This window comes from Rissa tridactyla, chromosome 1 (genome assembly GCF_028500815.1).
Source record: "Rissa tridactyla isolate bRisTri1 chromosome 1, bRisTri1.patW.cur.20221130, whole genome shotgun sequence".
NCBI classification, from domain to species: domain Eukaryota; kingdom Metazoa; phylum Chordata; class Aves; order Charadriiformes; family Laridae; genus Rissa; species Rissa tridactyla.
The window spans coordinates 162,322,084-162,340,454 of record NC_071466.1 but is presented as its reverse complement, the minus strand read 5'-3'; the positions used below and the strand labels follow the sequence as shown (position 1 = coordinate 162,340,454).

General features: G+C 49.6%; 1 protein-coding gene across 4 annotated transcripts; it reads left to right on the top strand.

Moving 5' to 3' along the window:
- The first annotated feature begins 8,152 nt into the window (after positions 1–8,152).
- RAC2 (Rac family small GTPase 2) lies at positions 8,153–18,037 on the top strand. 4 transcript variants are annotated; one of them, XM_054187864.1, is made up of 8 exons: positions 8,153–8,364; positions 8,517–8,598; positions 11,119–11,190; positions 12,859–12,976; positions 14,492–14,554; positions 15,494–15,653; positions 16,871–17,009; positions 17,774–18,037. In XM_054187864.1, the coding sequence occupies exons 1-7, from the start codon at positions 8,361–8,363 to the stop codon at positions 16,999–17,001; spliced, it is 630 nt and encodes a 209-aa protein (XP_054043839.1). In that variant the 5' UTR covers positions 8,153–8,360; the 3' UTR covers positions 17,002–17,009; positions 17,774–18,037. The 4 variants fall into 4 exon arrangements, with proteins under 4 accessions (XP_054043839.1, XP_054043838.1, XP_054043840.1 ...); XM_054187863.1 differs by having other exon boundaries at positions 8,155–8,364; positions 16,871–17,005; XM_054187865.1 differs by lacking the exon at positions 8,517–8,598 and having other exon boundaries at positions 8,160–8,364; positions 16,871–17,005.
- Positions 18,038–18,371: the final 334 nt, after the last annotated feature.

Below are 18,371 nucleotides of genomic sequence, written 5' to 3'. Positions count from 1 at the left end.
AAATTTATCAGAGGCCTGCCTTTGGGTCACAAATTGCCAAGAGCCCACTCCTGGTAAACTCAATTTCTGTCTTGAGATTCTGGGCCACGGCAGAGGAGAATTCACTGCCCCACAGTCCGGCCCAGTGTCCCAATTCTTGCACTGGGGCTGGGTCCAGCCTGCCACCTGCAGTCCTCACATCATTGTTTTCCACCAAAAAAATTGTTTCGGCAGTATTGCAGCTGACATCAAGCAGACACACACAAATGTAAAGCACTTCCTTGAAAGACCTGGTCTTGCCTGCCTCAAAGGTAGGTGACGTATATGGGCAGCTTCATCAGGGCTGTTCTTATGCATGTGTCTGTGGACAGGCCAAACCACAAGCACCCTGCAAACACCAAAATGGATTCCTCTGTGCACTGCAGAAGTACTATCAGCCACTCCAGCAGAAAGCAATGCAAAACTTGTACCTGTGTCTCTAATCCATGCTTGCTGCATCTCTTAATTCCTTGATGCTTCCTTCTTTTCACAGCTTTTCCTGCCTGTCGGTTGGAATCCCTGACTGCCCTGCTTTGAGACCCTGACTACTAATTCATTTCAATTATCACCTCCACTAATTGCATTCTCCTTGTTCTGGGAGCCTTGTTTTTAGCAGTGTTTGGCCTTGATTCGTTTTGAATGCTTTCTGTTATTTCAGCCAGAGGAGTCTGAATAGGAAATGCACCATTAAAAAACTGCATAAGCCTATTTCATGTAAAAACGAAAGACCTGTGAGATGTTTTCTCTTGAGGGTACACAAGAAGTGAGACAGGATTGTAGAACTAAACTAAACCTAGAGTATGTCCCATTCTTTCCAAACTGTAGGGTAAGTATATCTCCCTCACCTGGTCCTTAGTCTGCTACTCATTCACATAGTGCACAAACTAGCTTGGTTCCAGCCTTACTCTGGAGCAAAACAGCCATTCTTTCTTGAGGAAGCCTATACCCAGATGACAGGTCAGTTTGCTTGAGCATCCCAGACAAGCAGTACAGATCTCTAGTGAGCTCAGGTGGATACCAAGACTACCCCAGCCAGCAATACATCTGGAAATGCCCTTAAGGTAAGTAACACATGTTCTGTGGTCATGGCATGAAAATGCCGTGAAAGGGCTACAACACAACCCTCTCATTATTTCAAGTGAAAAAGGCAGGGGGGGAAGCAAAGGAAAAAGCAAAGACACAGAAAGAGGGAGAACAAGGGAGAACGAAGGAGAATGAGAGGGAGGAAGGGAGGAAGGAAGGAGAGGAGAGGAAGAAAGCAGGAAAGCTAGTAAGCAAGCAAGAAAGAAAAAGCAAGCAAGCAAGATGACATAAAAATTAATTATGCCCCAGGGTCAAGGAAACATCAAATGGATCCTGGGGAGGTGAGATTTAAATACTACACAGTGTGGTCAGAGCTACACAATAGCCAGTGGCTCGGAGCACATGGGTTCTCCCACTGGTGTTGTGGGAGAAGACCAGCATAGATACAGCCTAGGTCAAATACAGACTAAGCAAGGAGAATTTGACATGCAGCAAAAATCAACTTATGCTGAAAGATACCCACATCGAGGGGACTGGCTCATGTTGGGCACTGATTCTGGCATCTTCCTCTTTCTAGAGAAACTTGTGGCCTATACATCTGAAAAAACCACTATGATGACTGCAGCAACATCTGGGAAAAGAGCAACCCAGATGAGATCAAGGGCACATCTCATCAAGGAACGCACTCCTTTGAAAAGCAGGAGACTGGAAGAAGATCCAAAGAAAATTTTCCAGGTGATATAGATTATTTCAACAAGGCAAAGAGTAGAGCTGGAAATGGCCTCTCCTTGCTCCGAGACATACCGGGCTCCAAGGTGCAAAGTTCTCTTAGCTGTGCAAGAAGAGGTGTCAACAAGGGAACAAGAGGAATGGGTGTTAGGGGGTGTTGAGGGGCCTACATAGTATCAGGGTAAGTGAAGGGGACTGGGACAGGTCAGATATGTCTTGGATTGGGGTGGGATTTGCCCCTTTTTTCCCCCTCCTATCACTCCCTTTCACATCCAACACCCCATAGATAAAGCAGTGCTTCTCCTGTGTCTCCAGAGCTGTTGGGAACAAGGACAGGAAGAAGCAGGTCCCTGGAAATCAGCGCTTCTGATACAGGACTGGGGTTAGATCCAGGAATTGCTTCTGCTGATGCACATCCTTCCCAGTCCTGGTTATCTCAGGCTGGGGCTGTGCAGGCAAGAGGTGGGAGTGTGTGCAATGGGGGGCATCCAGGCTGGTCCAGCAGTTCTCACCTCATCAAGCGTGGGCAGACTAGCCAGACTGCAGCAGATCAATACTCCAGGCTGCTCCCTGTGCCTCCGGTGCTACCAACCATTTTTTTTCTCGAAGGATGCTCCCTGTCTGTACACAGAGACTTAAATTGGAGCTAGAAATATCTGTTGTTCTCATGATCACAAAGGAAAATACCAAACCAACAGCATGGGTGCACTTTTCTACTATTTGTTATAGGCTTAAAATGATTGTTTAAATAAAAAGGAAATATAAATATTTCCTACTACTTTCGAGGGGATAAAGGCAATGACAAAGTGCCATATATTTCTCTGTGCTGAACATGACAGCTATATTCCCACAACTGTCCACAGAGAGACAAAATACAGGTCTGTACAAATTCAATAGCCCCTTCAGGAGGTTTAGGCTTCCATTCAGGTTGGACTTAGGGACTGCAGTATGTCAGGAGAGAGTGAAGCACTTCTTACATGGTATTGTGGGGATTACAAGCTGCACAGACAGTATTTGCATGCAAGGTAAAACAGCACTAAAGCAAAGACAATAACAGGATTTTTCATATAACAATTGGAATACAATAATCCGTGTCCATTGTGAGGGGCAACACTGACTGTGACAGCCAGGTCAGTAGCTCAGGATGCAAACATGCAGGCAGTAAGTAAAGTTACTACTGCAGAGTGCCTGGAATAGACTGTCCTCAACTGCTTTTACTAATTCAAGGAACTGGAGTCTATTTTAAAGATAGAAAGATGGTGATTATAAAAGGCCACAGGAAAAAAAATAAACCAGCTCTTATAAAGATTAGAGGAGGGTCACTTAGAGTCTGATAAACTTGAATGAAGAGCCAGAGGGATTTTTTTGTTGGACTCAGAAGTGCAGCAGTATTGAAGCTTTATGCCTTTGAGAAGAAATGGTAGAAGTCAAGCAAAAGATTTTACTTTGGTAGTTCCGAAAATATTAGTCTTGTAAAACAAAGTAGCTGTAGATTTCCTTAGTACTCTAAACAGCTCTTTTCACTTCCCTGATGCAGCCTTCCTAGAAGATACCATAGCTTCCTAGTAAAGATATATATTAGATCCGTTTTTACAAAACATACTATGTCTAACATCTGATAACGTATGAAGAGTGCTAGCAGGCAGGGGAGGCAAGCCAAGCAGTTGACGCTCAAGTTAGAATTTACACGTGTAAACTCTAGTCCCTGTAACCTCCCCTCTACAACAGACAGGTGAAAAGTGTTGTTGAACTGTCTGAGCACCTCTTGGGAAAGGACGCACAGTCAGATATTGATCTGCATTTGTTACTGTTAAGTAACCGGGTGGTATCAGCAAGATGGGGGTTGTCACTGGCTGAGAACAAAGTATCTGTAAGAATAGAAACCCATATCAGAATCGCTGGGGACTTGCAGAGGTAGAGAACCAGATAAGGCCAAGGCATAAAAAACCAGTATGATTTAGAGTCTGCAAACAACTTCTCAACTGAGGGAAGCGCAAGTGTGAACCAGCCATCACAACAAAGTTGATGCCCAAAGGTCTGTACCATGGTCTTCTGCTTACTCAGGTACATAGTGGAGAAGAGGTGGAGGAGGTGAACCTCTTTCATTGCTCCAGCTAGGAGGATGTCAGTGAACCTGATATTTTGCCCCAAACTGGAGAGACTGAGAGCTTTCACACCGTGAAGACAGAGGAGCCTTCAAGACACAAAGTTTCAGGAATGGACCACCTGCCCCTATTGCAGTAGGGCTGATCTCCAGAAAAGCCCGTGAGTAAGACAGGTCCAAGACTCAGTAAAAACCATTTTCAAGTTGAGTTGCTTCCGTGTTACATTGTAAACGTAGGTAGTTTGTGTTCAGTGAGGCTGGATTGGAAACTTCTTTTTTTTTCCTAAGCTTTTGCTTGACAGGATAAATTTAGGCTACAGATGCCCTTGGTGTGGCCACGTTAGAAAACAGACCCTGTATGAAGCAGCTCCATGCCCTCTCTAACAGGGACTGGAGAGCATCATGGCCTGAGGTGCATCACCTCTCTTCAGTTATGATGTGAGCTCTGAATTTGGGGCAGGCTTTTCAGACGAGCGTGGCAACCCCAGCCGTGAGGGGAGAGGTGGGGGCAGCAACAGGGAGGGGTGGCACTTTTGGAAAAGAGAAGCAGCAAAGCAAGAACTAAAAGCAGGAGGCAGATGGTACGAAGCTGTGTGAATGGGGAAGTGGGAAGATGCAAAAGGGGAATATAGCAAGTGGGGACAGTTTGCAGCCTGGCCAGGCTGAAGCAAGTTACTCTTTTCCCTGGTGGAGGCCCAGCACACACAGAAAAGGTCTCACGGCCACTCAGGATTGCCTGAGCGATAGCCCACATTAAATAAATCCTATCAGGGCCCAGGGTAATGAGAATACCTGCTGTGGCCATGCCCTGTGTGTGCAAAGAAATGATCCTCGTGTGCCCCCCAGGAAAGGATTCCCCCCTGCTACTCTGTCTGTGCTGAAGGACAAGCCTCCTGCTGAGCTCCCACCCTCCTGTGCAGGGCTGTGAAGTGAGAACACCTTTTCTGAAGGAGCCCCCTCACCCTTTCCCCTCCTCTCTGAGGGAGCAGAACACCCCCCTGCCCCCCTCCAAAAGAAGGGGAGAGATGGAGTCACCCAAGTTCCTTGCCGCTTTGGATCTTTGTGGGGGGAAAAATGGTATCATGCATTGCCTGCTTCCCCACATGGGTGCCGTGTAAACCCAGCACAGATGAGTCACTCGGAGGTGACCCATCCCAGGGCCCTGGAAGCCTCTCAGAACAAAACTGTCTCTCTGAGCAATTCTTTCCCATTAGCGTCTTCCTCAAACTCAGTAAAGGGAACAAGAAGCCCTAGATGGGTGCCTGCCTTCCCTCAGCCTCACTGCACATGCAGAAGGAAACTCATGTCAAGAGCACCTCTTGGTGGTGTGAGAGGACATCAGAGCAGCAACAGATCTGTATGTGATCAGTTAGAGGCTTTGGGTCTATATCCTGCAGTTTCTTTCCCTTTCCTGCAGCATGTACAACTGAGAGATTTTAATGTATCATGTGCCAGTTGTTCTCAGAGTGATTACAATATGTGTTATTTGAATGTCATATCCCATTTTTAATAATTTAAATATGATGGAAAGAAACACCCTAAAAGCCTTTATGTAGATCCCTATTGTCCCTCTACAGAGGCACTGGCAGAGGAGGGACGTTTATAGATTCACAGCACAGATCTCTGACTTGGGATGAGAACTGACTACCCATAGCAATAGCAGGCAATTATCTTACAAAATCCCCAGAAGGGGGATGGATATATACCTTCTCGCCAGGACTTCCACAGCTCATTCTTTGCCATAGAGAAATACAGTAACTGACATGGAGCTCACCTGGACACAGGGTCTCAACAACAGTCCCTCCTCCCTGACCAATTTTAACTTGTCTTCTTCTTCCCCACTCCCTTCCATGCTGCCAGTCCCACAAGCCCATATGCCAGACTACAAGGACAAATGCACACACTGTCATTCAGCAGGTCAGTGGTCCTCCTTCATCCCTGCCACCAGGTCCTACCGTGCCACTGGCTGGTTTTCCATCCAGTCTCCCTTAGCCTGAATCCCATCCCTAGATCCATTATCCTCACATGACTGTTACTCTGTTCCAGGTAAGACTCAATGTATTCTCCAGCTCTCCCCAGCTCCTTTCCCCTCAGTCCCCATCCTTCTCATCCCAGGTGTTCACTTTCTGTTCTTCCCATCCTGCTTCTCCCCAGGCACAAAAGGGTTATTGGAAACCTTCAGAGGAAAGACAGGGTGAAAATGGAAATGTTCCTTTGGAGAAGCTGAGTCTAAATGCAATTTCAACAATGCCCAGAAAGGGGTGAGCTCCCTACGTACCTCTCCCAGGTGACCTGCCCAACCTAGAGCTCCCTGAATCCCTAGGGACTCCACCAGCTCCAGCTCGTTGGACCCTCACTTGTGGCTCAGATGTCTCCTACAGAGAGCTCTCAATGTTTCCAATTGCCCAGGGTTTTTCTCCATCCACCAGTAGCATTCTCTAGAGCCAAATATACCTGCCTTCTCTTCTGACTGAGTCCCTGTCTCCTGGCCTGCTGTATTCTGTACCTGCCTGCCCTTTCTAGCTCCTGCTGCTGCTCTACCTGTAACAGCCTTTGTCGCTCTGCCTTCTGTCCTTCTCTGACCTGTATTCCTATGGCCTGTTCCTGCTCTCGCTTGCAGAGGAGTCAGTGGGTTTCCTTCTTCCCTCTTCCCTACCACCCACAGAGGGAACACCTAGTACAGCTGGTCGCTTTGTGCTTCTGAAATAGCCACAAGACTTGGAAATGTTCCACAGTTGAAGATTTCTGGGTTGCGGCCAGTGCCATGTGATGGATGGGAGAGCTCTCCTCCTGAGCAGGTTAGTTGCAACAGCCTCCCGTGGCTGCAGCAGCGGAAAGGTCACCAACCTTTGGAGAAACACTTTGCCTCAGAGTTCCTTCCGTTAGGAACATCCCAGCTGAAAACCCACTGTTCTTGGTCTAATTGGCCTCCTGACAAAGCCTGGAAATAACAATTACTTCTGTGGCACCACATCTCTTCTTCTATAAAACCCATCTCCTGCCCATCCACCCATTAGTTCAGGCTGGAGCACACAGATGTGCATACATATGCACTTTTCCAGGCTTAGCATTGCATGGGAGGAGAAGGAAGGAAGAGGAGGCAGACCCTCGTTTTGAGAAGGGAAAGGAAGGAATAGAGCCTCCTTTCTCTCTTCCTTAGGGTAATTCCTTCCTTGCTGTTTAGCTCTAAAATCCTTTTACCTTCTGAGGACAATGAGGACAGGCTGAGAGAGTTGGGGTTATTTATCTTGGAGAAGAGAAGGATCCAGGGAGACCTTATTGTGGCCTTTCAATACGTAAAAAGGGCTTATAAGAAAGGTAAGCACAGACCTGTAGGGCCTGTAGTGATAGGGCAAGGGATAATGGTTTTAAACTAAAAGAGGATAGATTCAGACTAGATATAAGGAAGCAATTTTTTATGATGAGTGTGGTGAAACACTAAAACAGGTTGCCCAGAGAGGTGGAAGATGCCCCAGCCCTGGAAACATTCAAGATCAGGTTGGACAAGGCTCTGAGCAACCTGATCTAGTTGAAGATGTTCCTACTCATTGCAGGGGGATTGGACTAGATGACCTTTAAAGGTACCTTCCAACTCAAACCAGTGGGTGGATAAGGAGAAGTTGGTTTGCAGGGGATCCTCCCATCCACCAGTCTTGGCTCTCATAGTACTGGCAGGGGAGAGAAAACAGATCATTGCATCCCTTGATGCATTTGCTCCACTTCATGGTAAACACAAAGGTTCACACAATACTTCTTTGTACTAGTAATCCGGGCAGGTAGGGAAGAGCGGCAGGACCTTATCACCACAGGAGAGGAGGGATAGGGCAGCCATGGGGTGGCTGCTGCTTCCTAGAGGCTGCTTAACTTCCTTGTTCAGCCTCCACAGAAAACGTTGTTCCTTGTGACGTTTTGCTGTTGACATTCAGGGGCACTGGGAAGACCTGGAAAATCTTCATTGCCCCATGTCACCCCACTACTCTCACTTCAGATTCTCTTCCCTGCTTACAACTCCTCCAAAGTTTGGATGATAAAGGAGGGAGGAGGAAATCCACCTCTCCTGTATCTCACCCCGCTTCTAACCCTTGTTCAGCTCCCCTGTAAAAGCGGTTTGGTGCCCCCAGCTGTTCACTGAGATGGGGTGTGAGGGGAGTGAGTGAGACACGGGGGGGTGAAAAAAAATAAATTACGGCAGTCATCATCCCAACCGTGAAGTCATGCATGCCCCGCCTTCAGCTAACGGCCTCGGCCGCAGAGCTGCTGCTGTGGTGGGAGGGGAGGAGGGACCGGAGGGTGATCGTCGAGTAAAGTTCCTTCTTCCACTTCCTCCCTCCCTGCAACCTGTCGCTCACTGCAGCACAAGGGCTCATAGACAAATTTGCCCGTCTGTCCCTGCTGTTTGCCTTGGCCTGACTTTCCTTTGCCCCGGGTGCTCTCCTCTGCCACGGGTCCAGAGACATGCAAGCCATCAAGTGTGTCGTGGTGGGAGATGGGTAGGTACCCGGCTGGTTTGCTGTGGATGCGGGGAGGGAATGGCGGTGACAAGGGACAAGAAAGAAGGCAGCTGCTTGGTGAAACTTCCCCAGCTTTGCTTCTGACCTCCTGCAAATTGTGTTCCCTCTCTCGCTCGCTCTTCCCTCCCCAGGGCAAGGGACCTTCCTCTCAGGAGGGTGTGGAAGAGGACATTTTGAAGGGCATCTGCATAAGGGGCATCGAAAATGGAGCAGGTCTGTCCCACGCACAGGAGGTGGTGGTGTAGCTGCCAGATTCAACCTGTAGGTAGGAGTCAGATTTAAAACCTGTGAGGTTCAAGTGCTCTTCTGCAGGCGAATGGCTCCTTGAAAGCCATCTGCTCATTGGGGCTGACTGAGAGAGGGCATAGCACTGTGGTCCTGATGAGATGTCCTCCGGTATCTCTGTGTTCAGCTTTTCTTGGCACATTGTACTGGGGTGTGGGGGAGACTCTTTGGCAGGGGTTTCTGTGGGCACAAGGAGGAGGAGCTCTTTCCACTGAGATAGGCACGAGTATATGCCATTTTGGGAGTGGGAGGTAACGCAACCTTGCCTTCACAGCATGATGGCATCACTGCCCATGTCCCGTGATCCCTGGAAATGGCCCGATCTAAGCCATCAATAAGTGAAGCAGTCAGTACTGCTGGGGGCGGGAGGGATGGGGCGGATGGGGACTCTTCTTGCTCTGTAGGGGGATGAGTAGATGCAAGGAAGGGAGGGGAGGAGAGTCCACATTTGGCATGGAGTAGGTTAATTCATTTCCCAGCTAGGAGCTGGCCAGACTGTTATCTGGGGCAGCTATCAGGTAGCAGACGAAGAGACATTTGCAGCAGCCCTGCTCCCCACAGTCGCTTCCTCCTTCAAAACTTGCCTGGGGAAGAAGAAGTCTGCAAACATAATAGTACATGTTAGAAGTATTCTCAGGGGCTGGGGCCAGGGGATGGGGAGAATGGACAAGGAAGGACAGAGCCCCAGATAAACACCATCACCTCTAAGAAAAGTCCCCTGAAGGCTGCAAGCTAGAGCTGGGTGAACAACTCCACTGGGAATTTATCTCTTGCCCTCTTAACCCCTTGGTTTCCCCCTCACACATTGCACTAACTCTGTAGCCATCCCTCAAGGCAGCAATCCCCTCATATCATGGCTAACCCCACAAAATGTCCTGCTTTCAACCCTTCTGACCACAACTCCTCTTAAATGTCTTCTGTCCCATCATTTTCCTTCTCTGTACACTGCACCTCCCCTCTCACCATCTTGCAACACAGCAATCCAGTCATCCCCCCCTCACTCTGAGCTCTTTGTTCATCACCCTTCACCTTCCTCCCAGCCATACCAGCCACTTCACCCTTCCTTGGCTCAACCTTATGAAACACAGGACCTTCCGCTGCCACTCAGCTAAGCCACTCACATTGCCCTGTAGCTGTTCTGGCCCCATAGCCCCCTCCATCACACATCACTGACCCCTTAACGCTCCCCGAGTTCGGTCCCAGGAACCTACAGGTGCTACTAACCTCACCTCTTCTCTCAATAGCTTTGTTGTAAGCTTCACCCTTTCACTGATGCTTTGTGCTCCTCTCTGTTCAACCACACTTATACAGAACTGTCCCTCCTTTCACGACTGACCCACCCCCAGTCCTGTAGATCTCCTGAGCCATTACCTGCAAAGCTTCAGGAAGTCTCCATGGCCCTCCCTCAATATCTCTAAGACACGCAAGAAGCAAGGGAGCTGGGGAAAAAGAAGGGACTGAGAGAGGAGTATCTAGGAGATTGCAGAAGGAAGAAACAATTGTCAGAGCATGCTGAAGAGCTCAGTTTCCTCCTCAGCTGCCCCACAGTGCAGTGACCAAGGCAGGTGCCTCGTGACCAGGGAGAAGATGCCAGCTGTTCTTGTCAAGGGCACACAAAAAGACAGGTCTGAAGCTCTGCAACAGGGGACTTCGCAGGTACAGCTGAGATGGTTGGAGCATCTCCAGCAGTGGGACTCCTGCCTTTTCCCCAGCACTCTCCTCCCCTTGACAGCCTTACTGCCCCCATTCCCACCTCCCTCACACCAGTGCTCTCACCCAGTCTGGACTGTGCTGCTACCCTGGCTTATTTACACTCCAACCTGCTGCAGCATGGGTGTGGGGGAGGCTGAGGAGGGAGGAAGCACCATCGTCTAGCTCAGAAACACCAGCAGCCTCCGTCAGCCACAGGGAGAGGCACCTTGCTGGCTGCTTACAGCTCTCTCTGCGGGTGATGCTGCAGCTTACTGCAGGCAGGCAGGACTGGAAAGTGTTGTGGCTAAGTCAAGAGGAGGTGCTACCAGTCCCTGGCCACAGCGCTGGCAGGAGTGCCTGTGTTTGGGGGCTGTAGCTGGCTGGGCAGCCTTGTCATGGCACTCCCACACCGAATCGATGCACCTACCCTGGCTGTGAGCGTACGGCACTGTGCACACACTGGAAAATGGGCCCTCGCCTCCATCTCAGAGTGGATATGTCTTAGCTGAGTGATCTCTGTACCAGACCGTAAAAACAACTCTTCGTGCTCAAAGACAACAAACATTTCTGGGTGACATCCTGTCTTTCTTCCTGCTGGTTGTCTAACCTATGTTTATGCACTGTCTGGTCCTGTGAATGTGTTTCTGCTTTCAGGGGTCTCCTGACAGGGCTGGCTTAGAGGTGTGGAAGGATTGTTCTATCCCCATCTCGCCTGCATTACCATGACTTACTGTTCTTTTTTTCTTTCTCTTCCAGAGCTGTGGGGAAAACCTGTCTTCTTATCAGCTACACCACCAATGCCTTCCCAGGAGAATACATCCCCACTGTGTGAGTAATAGATAAACAGGTCCTGGGATGGGGTGGGGACATGGAAAGCTGAATGCAAAGGGGTGCAGAAGCCCCTTGTTGTGCATTCTGAAGGCAGGGTCGCAATCTCCATGCCAGCAGAGGAAGGGCTGTCAAACTACCAAAGGTGCCTCTACACTTTGGATCTGCCACCTTTCACCAGAAGCACAAGTGGCCTTATAAAACCCTGGCGTAATGGGATATTTGGGAGACACAAACCAACGCAAGGGTCTCTCTGCCTGCTATGTTTACAAGTAGTAGATGGGGTCCTGCTAGGCAAAACAACCAGGCACCAGGCTGCAAAAATTGAGCCAGACCCAAGAGAAGGCAGTTGGGACTGGACACATGTACCCACTTCCTTCCTTGTCCAAGGCACCCACTGTCACTGGAGCAGGCACTGGTAACCCTGACGGTAGGAGTGCAGGATTCAGCTCTTTGCCAGAGTAGAAGCCCTATGCAATCCAGTGGATCTGTGGGTAAGGCTGGGACACGTGTAGACTGTTGGAATAGGGAGCAGGGTTAGGGTTGTCTTCGGCTGAGTGGTCAGATGCATTTGTCTCCCTGCAGCGTGTGGGGTACATTTGGGGATGGGCACCACATATACTCATACCACACCACTGGGGTGTGGAGTGTGACCTCCCTGAGGTGGGAAAAGGAGCTAGGTATAATGTGTCAGACTGACAGCTCAGGTTCAGATTCCTTGGGAAGGATAGGTGCAGGAAAACCTTCAAGACTCACTTTTTTCTTCAGAGCAATTTGCAATAGACATTTTGAAAAATGGTTGTGGTAACAAAATCCCATCTCTTCTCAGAAGCTGGTTGGTGGAAGGGCACCATCCCTTCCCAGCGTGTAGCCGTGAAGTGGCCATGCATTCTGTATGTCACACATCATTTCTCCTCCCGTCTAGGCTTGTGTCTGGAGATGTGAAAGGGAGGCCATTTCGTGCTCCTGGGCAGCAGAGCTTATCTTACAACTGTGGCATGTGCTGTGAGCACGTTCGCAAGGTCTTTGCACCGGTTCCTTCCTATCACTGTTTCCCCTCGCCTTAACCTGAAAAAAAAAATCTACCAAAAGGAACAGGAAAGAAAACTTTCTAAGAACCCAGGGAAGGAACACCTCTGTTGATTTAATAGCCTTTTTTTTCCAATAAGTCTTTGCTTCCAAGCATGCAATCCTGTCAGCTGTTCTTAAATATTTTGTGCTGGGTTTTCAAAGCGTAAGGGGACACACCTTGGCATAGCAGTTCCAGCAGGGGTGTTGAGGAGTTCAGGGCTCTGGGGGAGCTACAGAGACATGGGTTCTTCTTCACTTTTAAGAAGAAAGCTGGGTTTTAGAGCACAAAAGAAAGACAAGGGTGGCTAGAGCAGACACTGTTGTGGGAAGGATACTGGGGAAGCTGCGGGGTTTATGGATTTGCGTGCATGGTGGCAAAGGTGGAGCTGCAGCCAGGTACCTGTCCAGGACAGCTGGGTGATAGGGAGGAGGTTGATGCTGAGTGGGAAGTCCATAAGCCAGAAGTTTACAGGAAAACAGCATCAGCTGAGAAGAGGAATCCCTGCACTTTGCTCTGTGGTACACCTAGTGAAACTCACCTACACTCCTGGAAGGGCTCCCTCTTCTCCTGTTTGAGCCTATGTCTCTGCGTTTCAGGTTTGATAACTATTCCGCCAACGTGATGGTTGACAGCAAGCCTGTAAACCTGGGGCTTTGGGATACTGCTGGACAAGAGGACTATGACAGGCTGAGGCCGCTCTCTTACCCGCAGACGGTGGGTCACACTCCATGCCCCTCATCCCTTGTTCCTGCCTGAGATATGCCTCTGTCTCCCACTGCAGAAATCAACATTTGCCCTAACACAGTGGTAGGACTGTTCCCATCTGTCTCTGCTCTTTCCTGGGAATACCTCTGTTGATATAGAAGTGCCTTGAAACCCTAAAGGTAAAAGATATCTAAGGGTATTTTGGAGCCTTTAGATGAAATTTATTACTGGGATAACTTAGCAAGAAAATGGAGATCTTCAAAGATACTTATGAGTCCAGCTGACGCTGATTTTAGCATGGGACAGATGCTTTACACAACCCTGCTAAAAAACCCTCCTCTTGTGAAGCTAATATTGCTCAGGGAATTTAGAAGCTGAGGCAGGAGCTTTTCATATTTTTATGAACCCCACTATTCTGGCTTCTGCCTTTCAAAAGAGATGTGATGTGTGGACACATGTATTTGATCTGCTGATGCCTCAACTAAGCCCAAGCCTCTAACAGAACAAATGGATGCCTCTCCTCAGATACTGGTGATCACGTTTTTCACCATGCTGACAGAGTGATTTCAGGGTTTCAAGGTCACCTTCCCTGGAGGATGTTGTTCCAAGCAGTCTCTTGGCAAGCTCAGAAAGACCCTGCTGCCTCAGCCGCTGGTCTGAAGGTTGCCACTGTAACTGAAAGGGCTAGGAATTGAAGGCACTATTTGTTTCAGCCAGGTTCAGCCACCTAAAAGTCGGACTCCTGGTGTAAGCTGCTTGCCTAGGCTCCTTCTGCACTCTGTGTAAGTAGGTGCATTTCTCAGCGAGATGATTGCACCCACCTGGGACACATCCCAGGGAAAGGTGGGGGAACTGCTCTCCAACGTACTTGGATGTGCTCCAAGGTACTTGCCTCTGGCAGTTGTAGAAGTATGGAAATGGATATGTTGGGCCTGACACCCTTGTTTAGCTAGACAAAGTTGGATGAAAGAAATATAACCCTGAAGGTTTTGTTTTGTTTTGTTTTGTTTTGTTTTGTTTTGTTTTGTTTTGTTTTGTTTTTAATGGAAATCTAAATTCTGCCATGCCCAGGGGAAGTGCTAATGTAGGTAACCGAGACTCATTTGCATCCTGCGTGTGCACTTTTTTGGGTTGAGCCAAGCTTTGTCTCAACAGCAGGGAAAATTATTCTGGCCTGAAAGCTCTCTGGTGTCCTGTGAGAGATGAGCAGGACACTGTCAGGCCGTTTCCCATGAGGACGAATGTGCCTACCGCAAAAACCCCATCCTCGTAGTTAAACATTTGGCTCTTCTGATAATGGTGGCTATGGTTACCACAAGTCAGGGGAGCAAATATCCTTCTCCCTAGAGGCAATTAGCAGCAGCCAGGGATGTGTTATGTTGTGAGAGACAGCTTTCCCTAGCATGACCCTCTTTATTGCAGAGGGAGGATGCTGCCCACCCAGCTCTTCATCCCCTTCCCTGCCTCTTGTCACAAAATCCCCTGCTCTCATCCTAACACTGCACCATGGTTGTGTGCCTACAGGACGTCTTCCTGATCTGCTTCTCCCTTGTCAGCCCGGCATCTTATGAAAACGTCCGTGCTAAGGTGAGACAGAGTATCCTGGTCCATCAGGGGTTGAGGAGGGTGAGATTGGTGGTAGCCTTTCAAAGAGAATGACTGGGTGGAGAATGCTAACAGGACATCTAGATTCTTTTTTGTGTCAGCCAGAAGGAACTAAAATATCAGCCTCCTTCAGATGTCTTTTCTGGGTCATCTCAAAGGCAGCAGCCAACCCTGTTAAAGGGTTAATATTCATCTTGCTGGGCTATTCAGCTGTGAGACCACAGGCTTGTGTTCTGATGTCACTTTTCAGCCAAGACTGTCCCAGCACAGACTCACAGGACCAGTCCGTAGGGTATGAGAAGCAGCTACCCACAGCCTTTGCATGGGAAGTGAGGGAAGAAGGGAGAGATAAATGGAGAGGAGAACAACGTAGTATTTCCTTCCTACCACTTTCAGGTTTCTCCCTGGTTTTCAGGGAGCCATGGAGGGGGGAAGAGCAGCTTGTGCTTTTGCTTAACCGAATTTGAGCTTCACGTCAGGGATTTCTCTTGTGGACCCAGCAACAGGGGCTTGCCTAGGCCAGGCTTTAGTGCCCAATACTGAATGGAAGGGCTGTGAGGAAGGACAGGGTGTTAACTATCTTCCTGACATTTGTTCAGGGGTGTCTTGCCCCATGAGGGGTTTGATCCCATGGGCACCCCATTGTATAGATTTCATTATTTTTCTTACTGATATTATTATATTTTCTTTTTGTTATTAGTATTTAATTAAAGTAATTCTAGTTTCTTTTCAACCCATGTCTATCTCTCTTATTCTCTCTCCATTCTCTTCTGGGAAGGGAGGGAGAGGTTAAAGAGAGCCTCTGTCATTCGTTTAATGGCCAGCCCAGCCTAAACCTTGACAGATGCTTCCTTGTTTACCTGGTGCATGCCCATACGTGTGACAACTTCTCACAACTTTGCCATTTTGCTCCCTTGCTAGTGGTTCCCCGAGGTGCGGCACCACTGCCCTAGCACTCCTATCATCCTTGTGGGCACAAAGCTGGATCTTCGTGATGACAAGGATACCATTGAGAAGTTGAAGGAGAAGAAGCTATCCCCCATTACCTACCCTCAGGGCCTTGCTCTGGCCAAGGAAATTGGTATGTGCTTGGGACAACATCTTGGACCTACTGAAAGGAGAGTGGAAGAAGATAAGGCCTTCCCTTCAACCTAATGAGGCTTCCTTGGAGGTATCTCCAAGGGACACAGGGAGACACATCAAGGGTCATGGGACAGAATCATTTCAGGAGGCTCAGGAAGGAGTTTTGCTCCTTGAGGAATTTTCAGCCCCTCAACCCTCTGTTTTCTGCCTCTCTCTGGCCACTATCCTACACATGCACACACAAAATTATATGCACTTGCACATTCCCCTCCCCTTTCACTCTGCGATTTCTATCTGGGCCAATATTTTTCTGTGAAAGCCACAGCTGCTCTGTGGGCAGAGGCCTCTCCTCCACATCCGGAAAGAGGCAGAAGACTGAGTTTTTTAACATCTCTCAGGAAGAGTTGCAACTGCAGCTTCCTGTCCCTGCCTCCAGCTACCGGGGCTTAGACATGCAACCCCAGGCAGGCGTGTCTCAACCCCATCATTCACCCCAGGGGCATCAACTCCCTCCTGTATTTCGGGACAAGCGCAAATGCCTGTTCCAGGTACCCTCTCTTCTCAGATGCAGCATGCAGAGGCAGCAGAGAGGGTGGGAAACACAGCTTGAGGGAGAAGTTTTCCACCAGGAGTTCAGAGGAGAGGGTGTCCGACCAGGATAACACAGCCAGCCTCACATGATGGCTCTGCTCTGGCTACAAGGGCAGACCCTGGTCTTGTACAGCTGGCAAGTTTTGCCCTGAATCAAGACTGCCTGAGTGAGTGAATGGTGCTTGATCACCTGAGCTGTGTCGATTCAATTCAGGCAAGATCCAGGTGCCTTGCTCTTCAGCACAAGGTCTCTGAGAATTTGGGGGTACAGAATCCCGAAAGGGAGGTGCCATGTGCCACCAGAGGTGCTCGACACTCGAAGCCTGAGGAGACTTGAGACTTCGTCTCAAGACAAGACTCAGGGAGTGTTTAGGTGGTGTGTATGTGCCTCAGAACACTGTAAAATGGGCACCGAAGGAGGAGGGTGTTGTGACTGTGAGGTGTTGGGAGCCAGAAACGTACTGGTGATACAGGCACATGCAGCTCTTCCTGCTTGATGTGATCTGTGGCATTCCTCTTGCATGCTTCTCTTCTGAGGACCCTTCGCAGCAGCCTCCTGGGTACCCCCACTGCCTACCCCAGTTCCCTTCCTCCCCATTACAGCACCTGCTTTCCTCCCGACAGACTCCGTGAAATACCTCGAATGCTCGGCTTTGACGCAGCGCGGCCTCAAGACGGTGTTTGACGAGGCCATCCGAGCGGTCCTCTGTCCGCAGCCCACCCGGACAAAGAAACGAGTATGCAGCCTCCTCTAAGCGAGTAAGTCTGAAAGGACCCCTGGGAAGTGACACCAGTGGCCCGTTCCTGCTCCTGAAAGGTCAGGGCCGATGGGCTCCTATGACCTGCTGTGGCTGGTGGGATGGGTCACCCTCAGAGACAGGGAGTGAGACAACAGTTCTGCTGGTGTGACGGAGCACACGGACCCCTGAACTACTTCCCACTCCTTGCTGCCTGCCCATGGGCAGGTTTGCCCCCATCTCCTGGTGCAGGTTGGCCCAAGATTTTCCACCTCTGCCCTCACAAAGAAGAACTGTCTGTCACATTCTGCCACAGAGGGAACTGTGTCCAAGCTGCCCTGGGGATGACCTGCTGTGAGAGCTGTGAAGTTGCAGCCTCTGCCTATAGAGAAAAAAAAAAAAAACAAAAACACCAAAAACCAGCAAAACCCCAAAGCTGTTCCTTATTCGTGGCAATTGCCCAATGGCCCTTCCTCTTACCAAGCCCTTCTCACCGAAAGGGGGATTTTGTGCTGCTGTTCATTGGCAGGCAGCAGCTTCTCCCCTAAGACTCCTTTACTCCTCATATTGTCCCCACCTGCCCTTCCCCTTCAACTCAAGGCAGCAGAGGGAGGAGAGGGGCTTCAGGACAAGAGCCAAAACCGGCCAGAGCCTGAGGAGAGAGAAGAGTGAGAGCTTTCTAACTAGGACCCTGCCCCTTCGCTCTCCCACCAACCACCAGCACAGAGGGAGGGAGAGCAGGAAAACGTCCAAGCTGGTTTCACAAGGTCTGTCACATTTTTGGCTACAGATCCCAGCCCCATCCTGATGCCAGGCTCTGCCCAGCACGCAGGAGAGTGACGGCTCCAGCATCCTGGAGCTCAGTACCTCGTGGCGGTCACCGTGCTTTTTACTTCTGGCTGGCTTCAAAGACTGTTGTGGGTCTGTAGCACTGGTTCGTCCGTTTGCACAACTTCCCCACACTCACCCCACCCTGGCTGACCCTTCTCTTCCTCACCAGCCTCCGAGGTCACAACGTAGTGAGTAAGACCCAATAAACAGACCATACGTTCTCGCCATGTCCGTGATGTGTTGCGCCTCGGGGGAGGACACAGAGTCCTGAAGTGGTGATCAGTGGGACAGCTGGGGTGGAGGTACCTGCCAGCTGTGCCCCTCCTTTGGCAGTGATAACCCGGGCTGCACCACACTGCGCTTGGTACCGGGGAGCCCCAGCTGCTATAGGATGAAGAGACGAGGCCTGATTCATGCACCGAGTTGCTGAGTTCTCAGCTGAGCCCCCCCTGCATTCCTCAGCAAAGTGCAAACATGGTGTGCCAACCAAAGGCAGGGAGGTGAGTCCACCTCCGCTTTTTTGCCCTTCCTCTTCCTCCATGTGTTCGAAGGAAAAG

Coding starts and splice junctions, on each gene's coding strand:
- RAC2 (XM_054187864.1), top strand. Junction 8,599..11,118: donor GGGCATCGAAAATGGAGCAG/GTCTGTCCCACG, acceptor TTTCTCTTCCAG/AGCTGTGGGGAAAACCTGTC. Junction 11,191..12,858: donor GGAGAATACATCCCCACTGT/GTGAGTAATAGA, acceptor TCTGCGTTTCAG/GTTTGATAACTATTCCGCCA.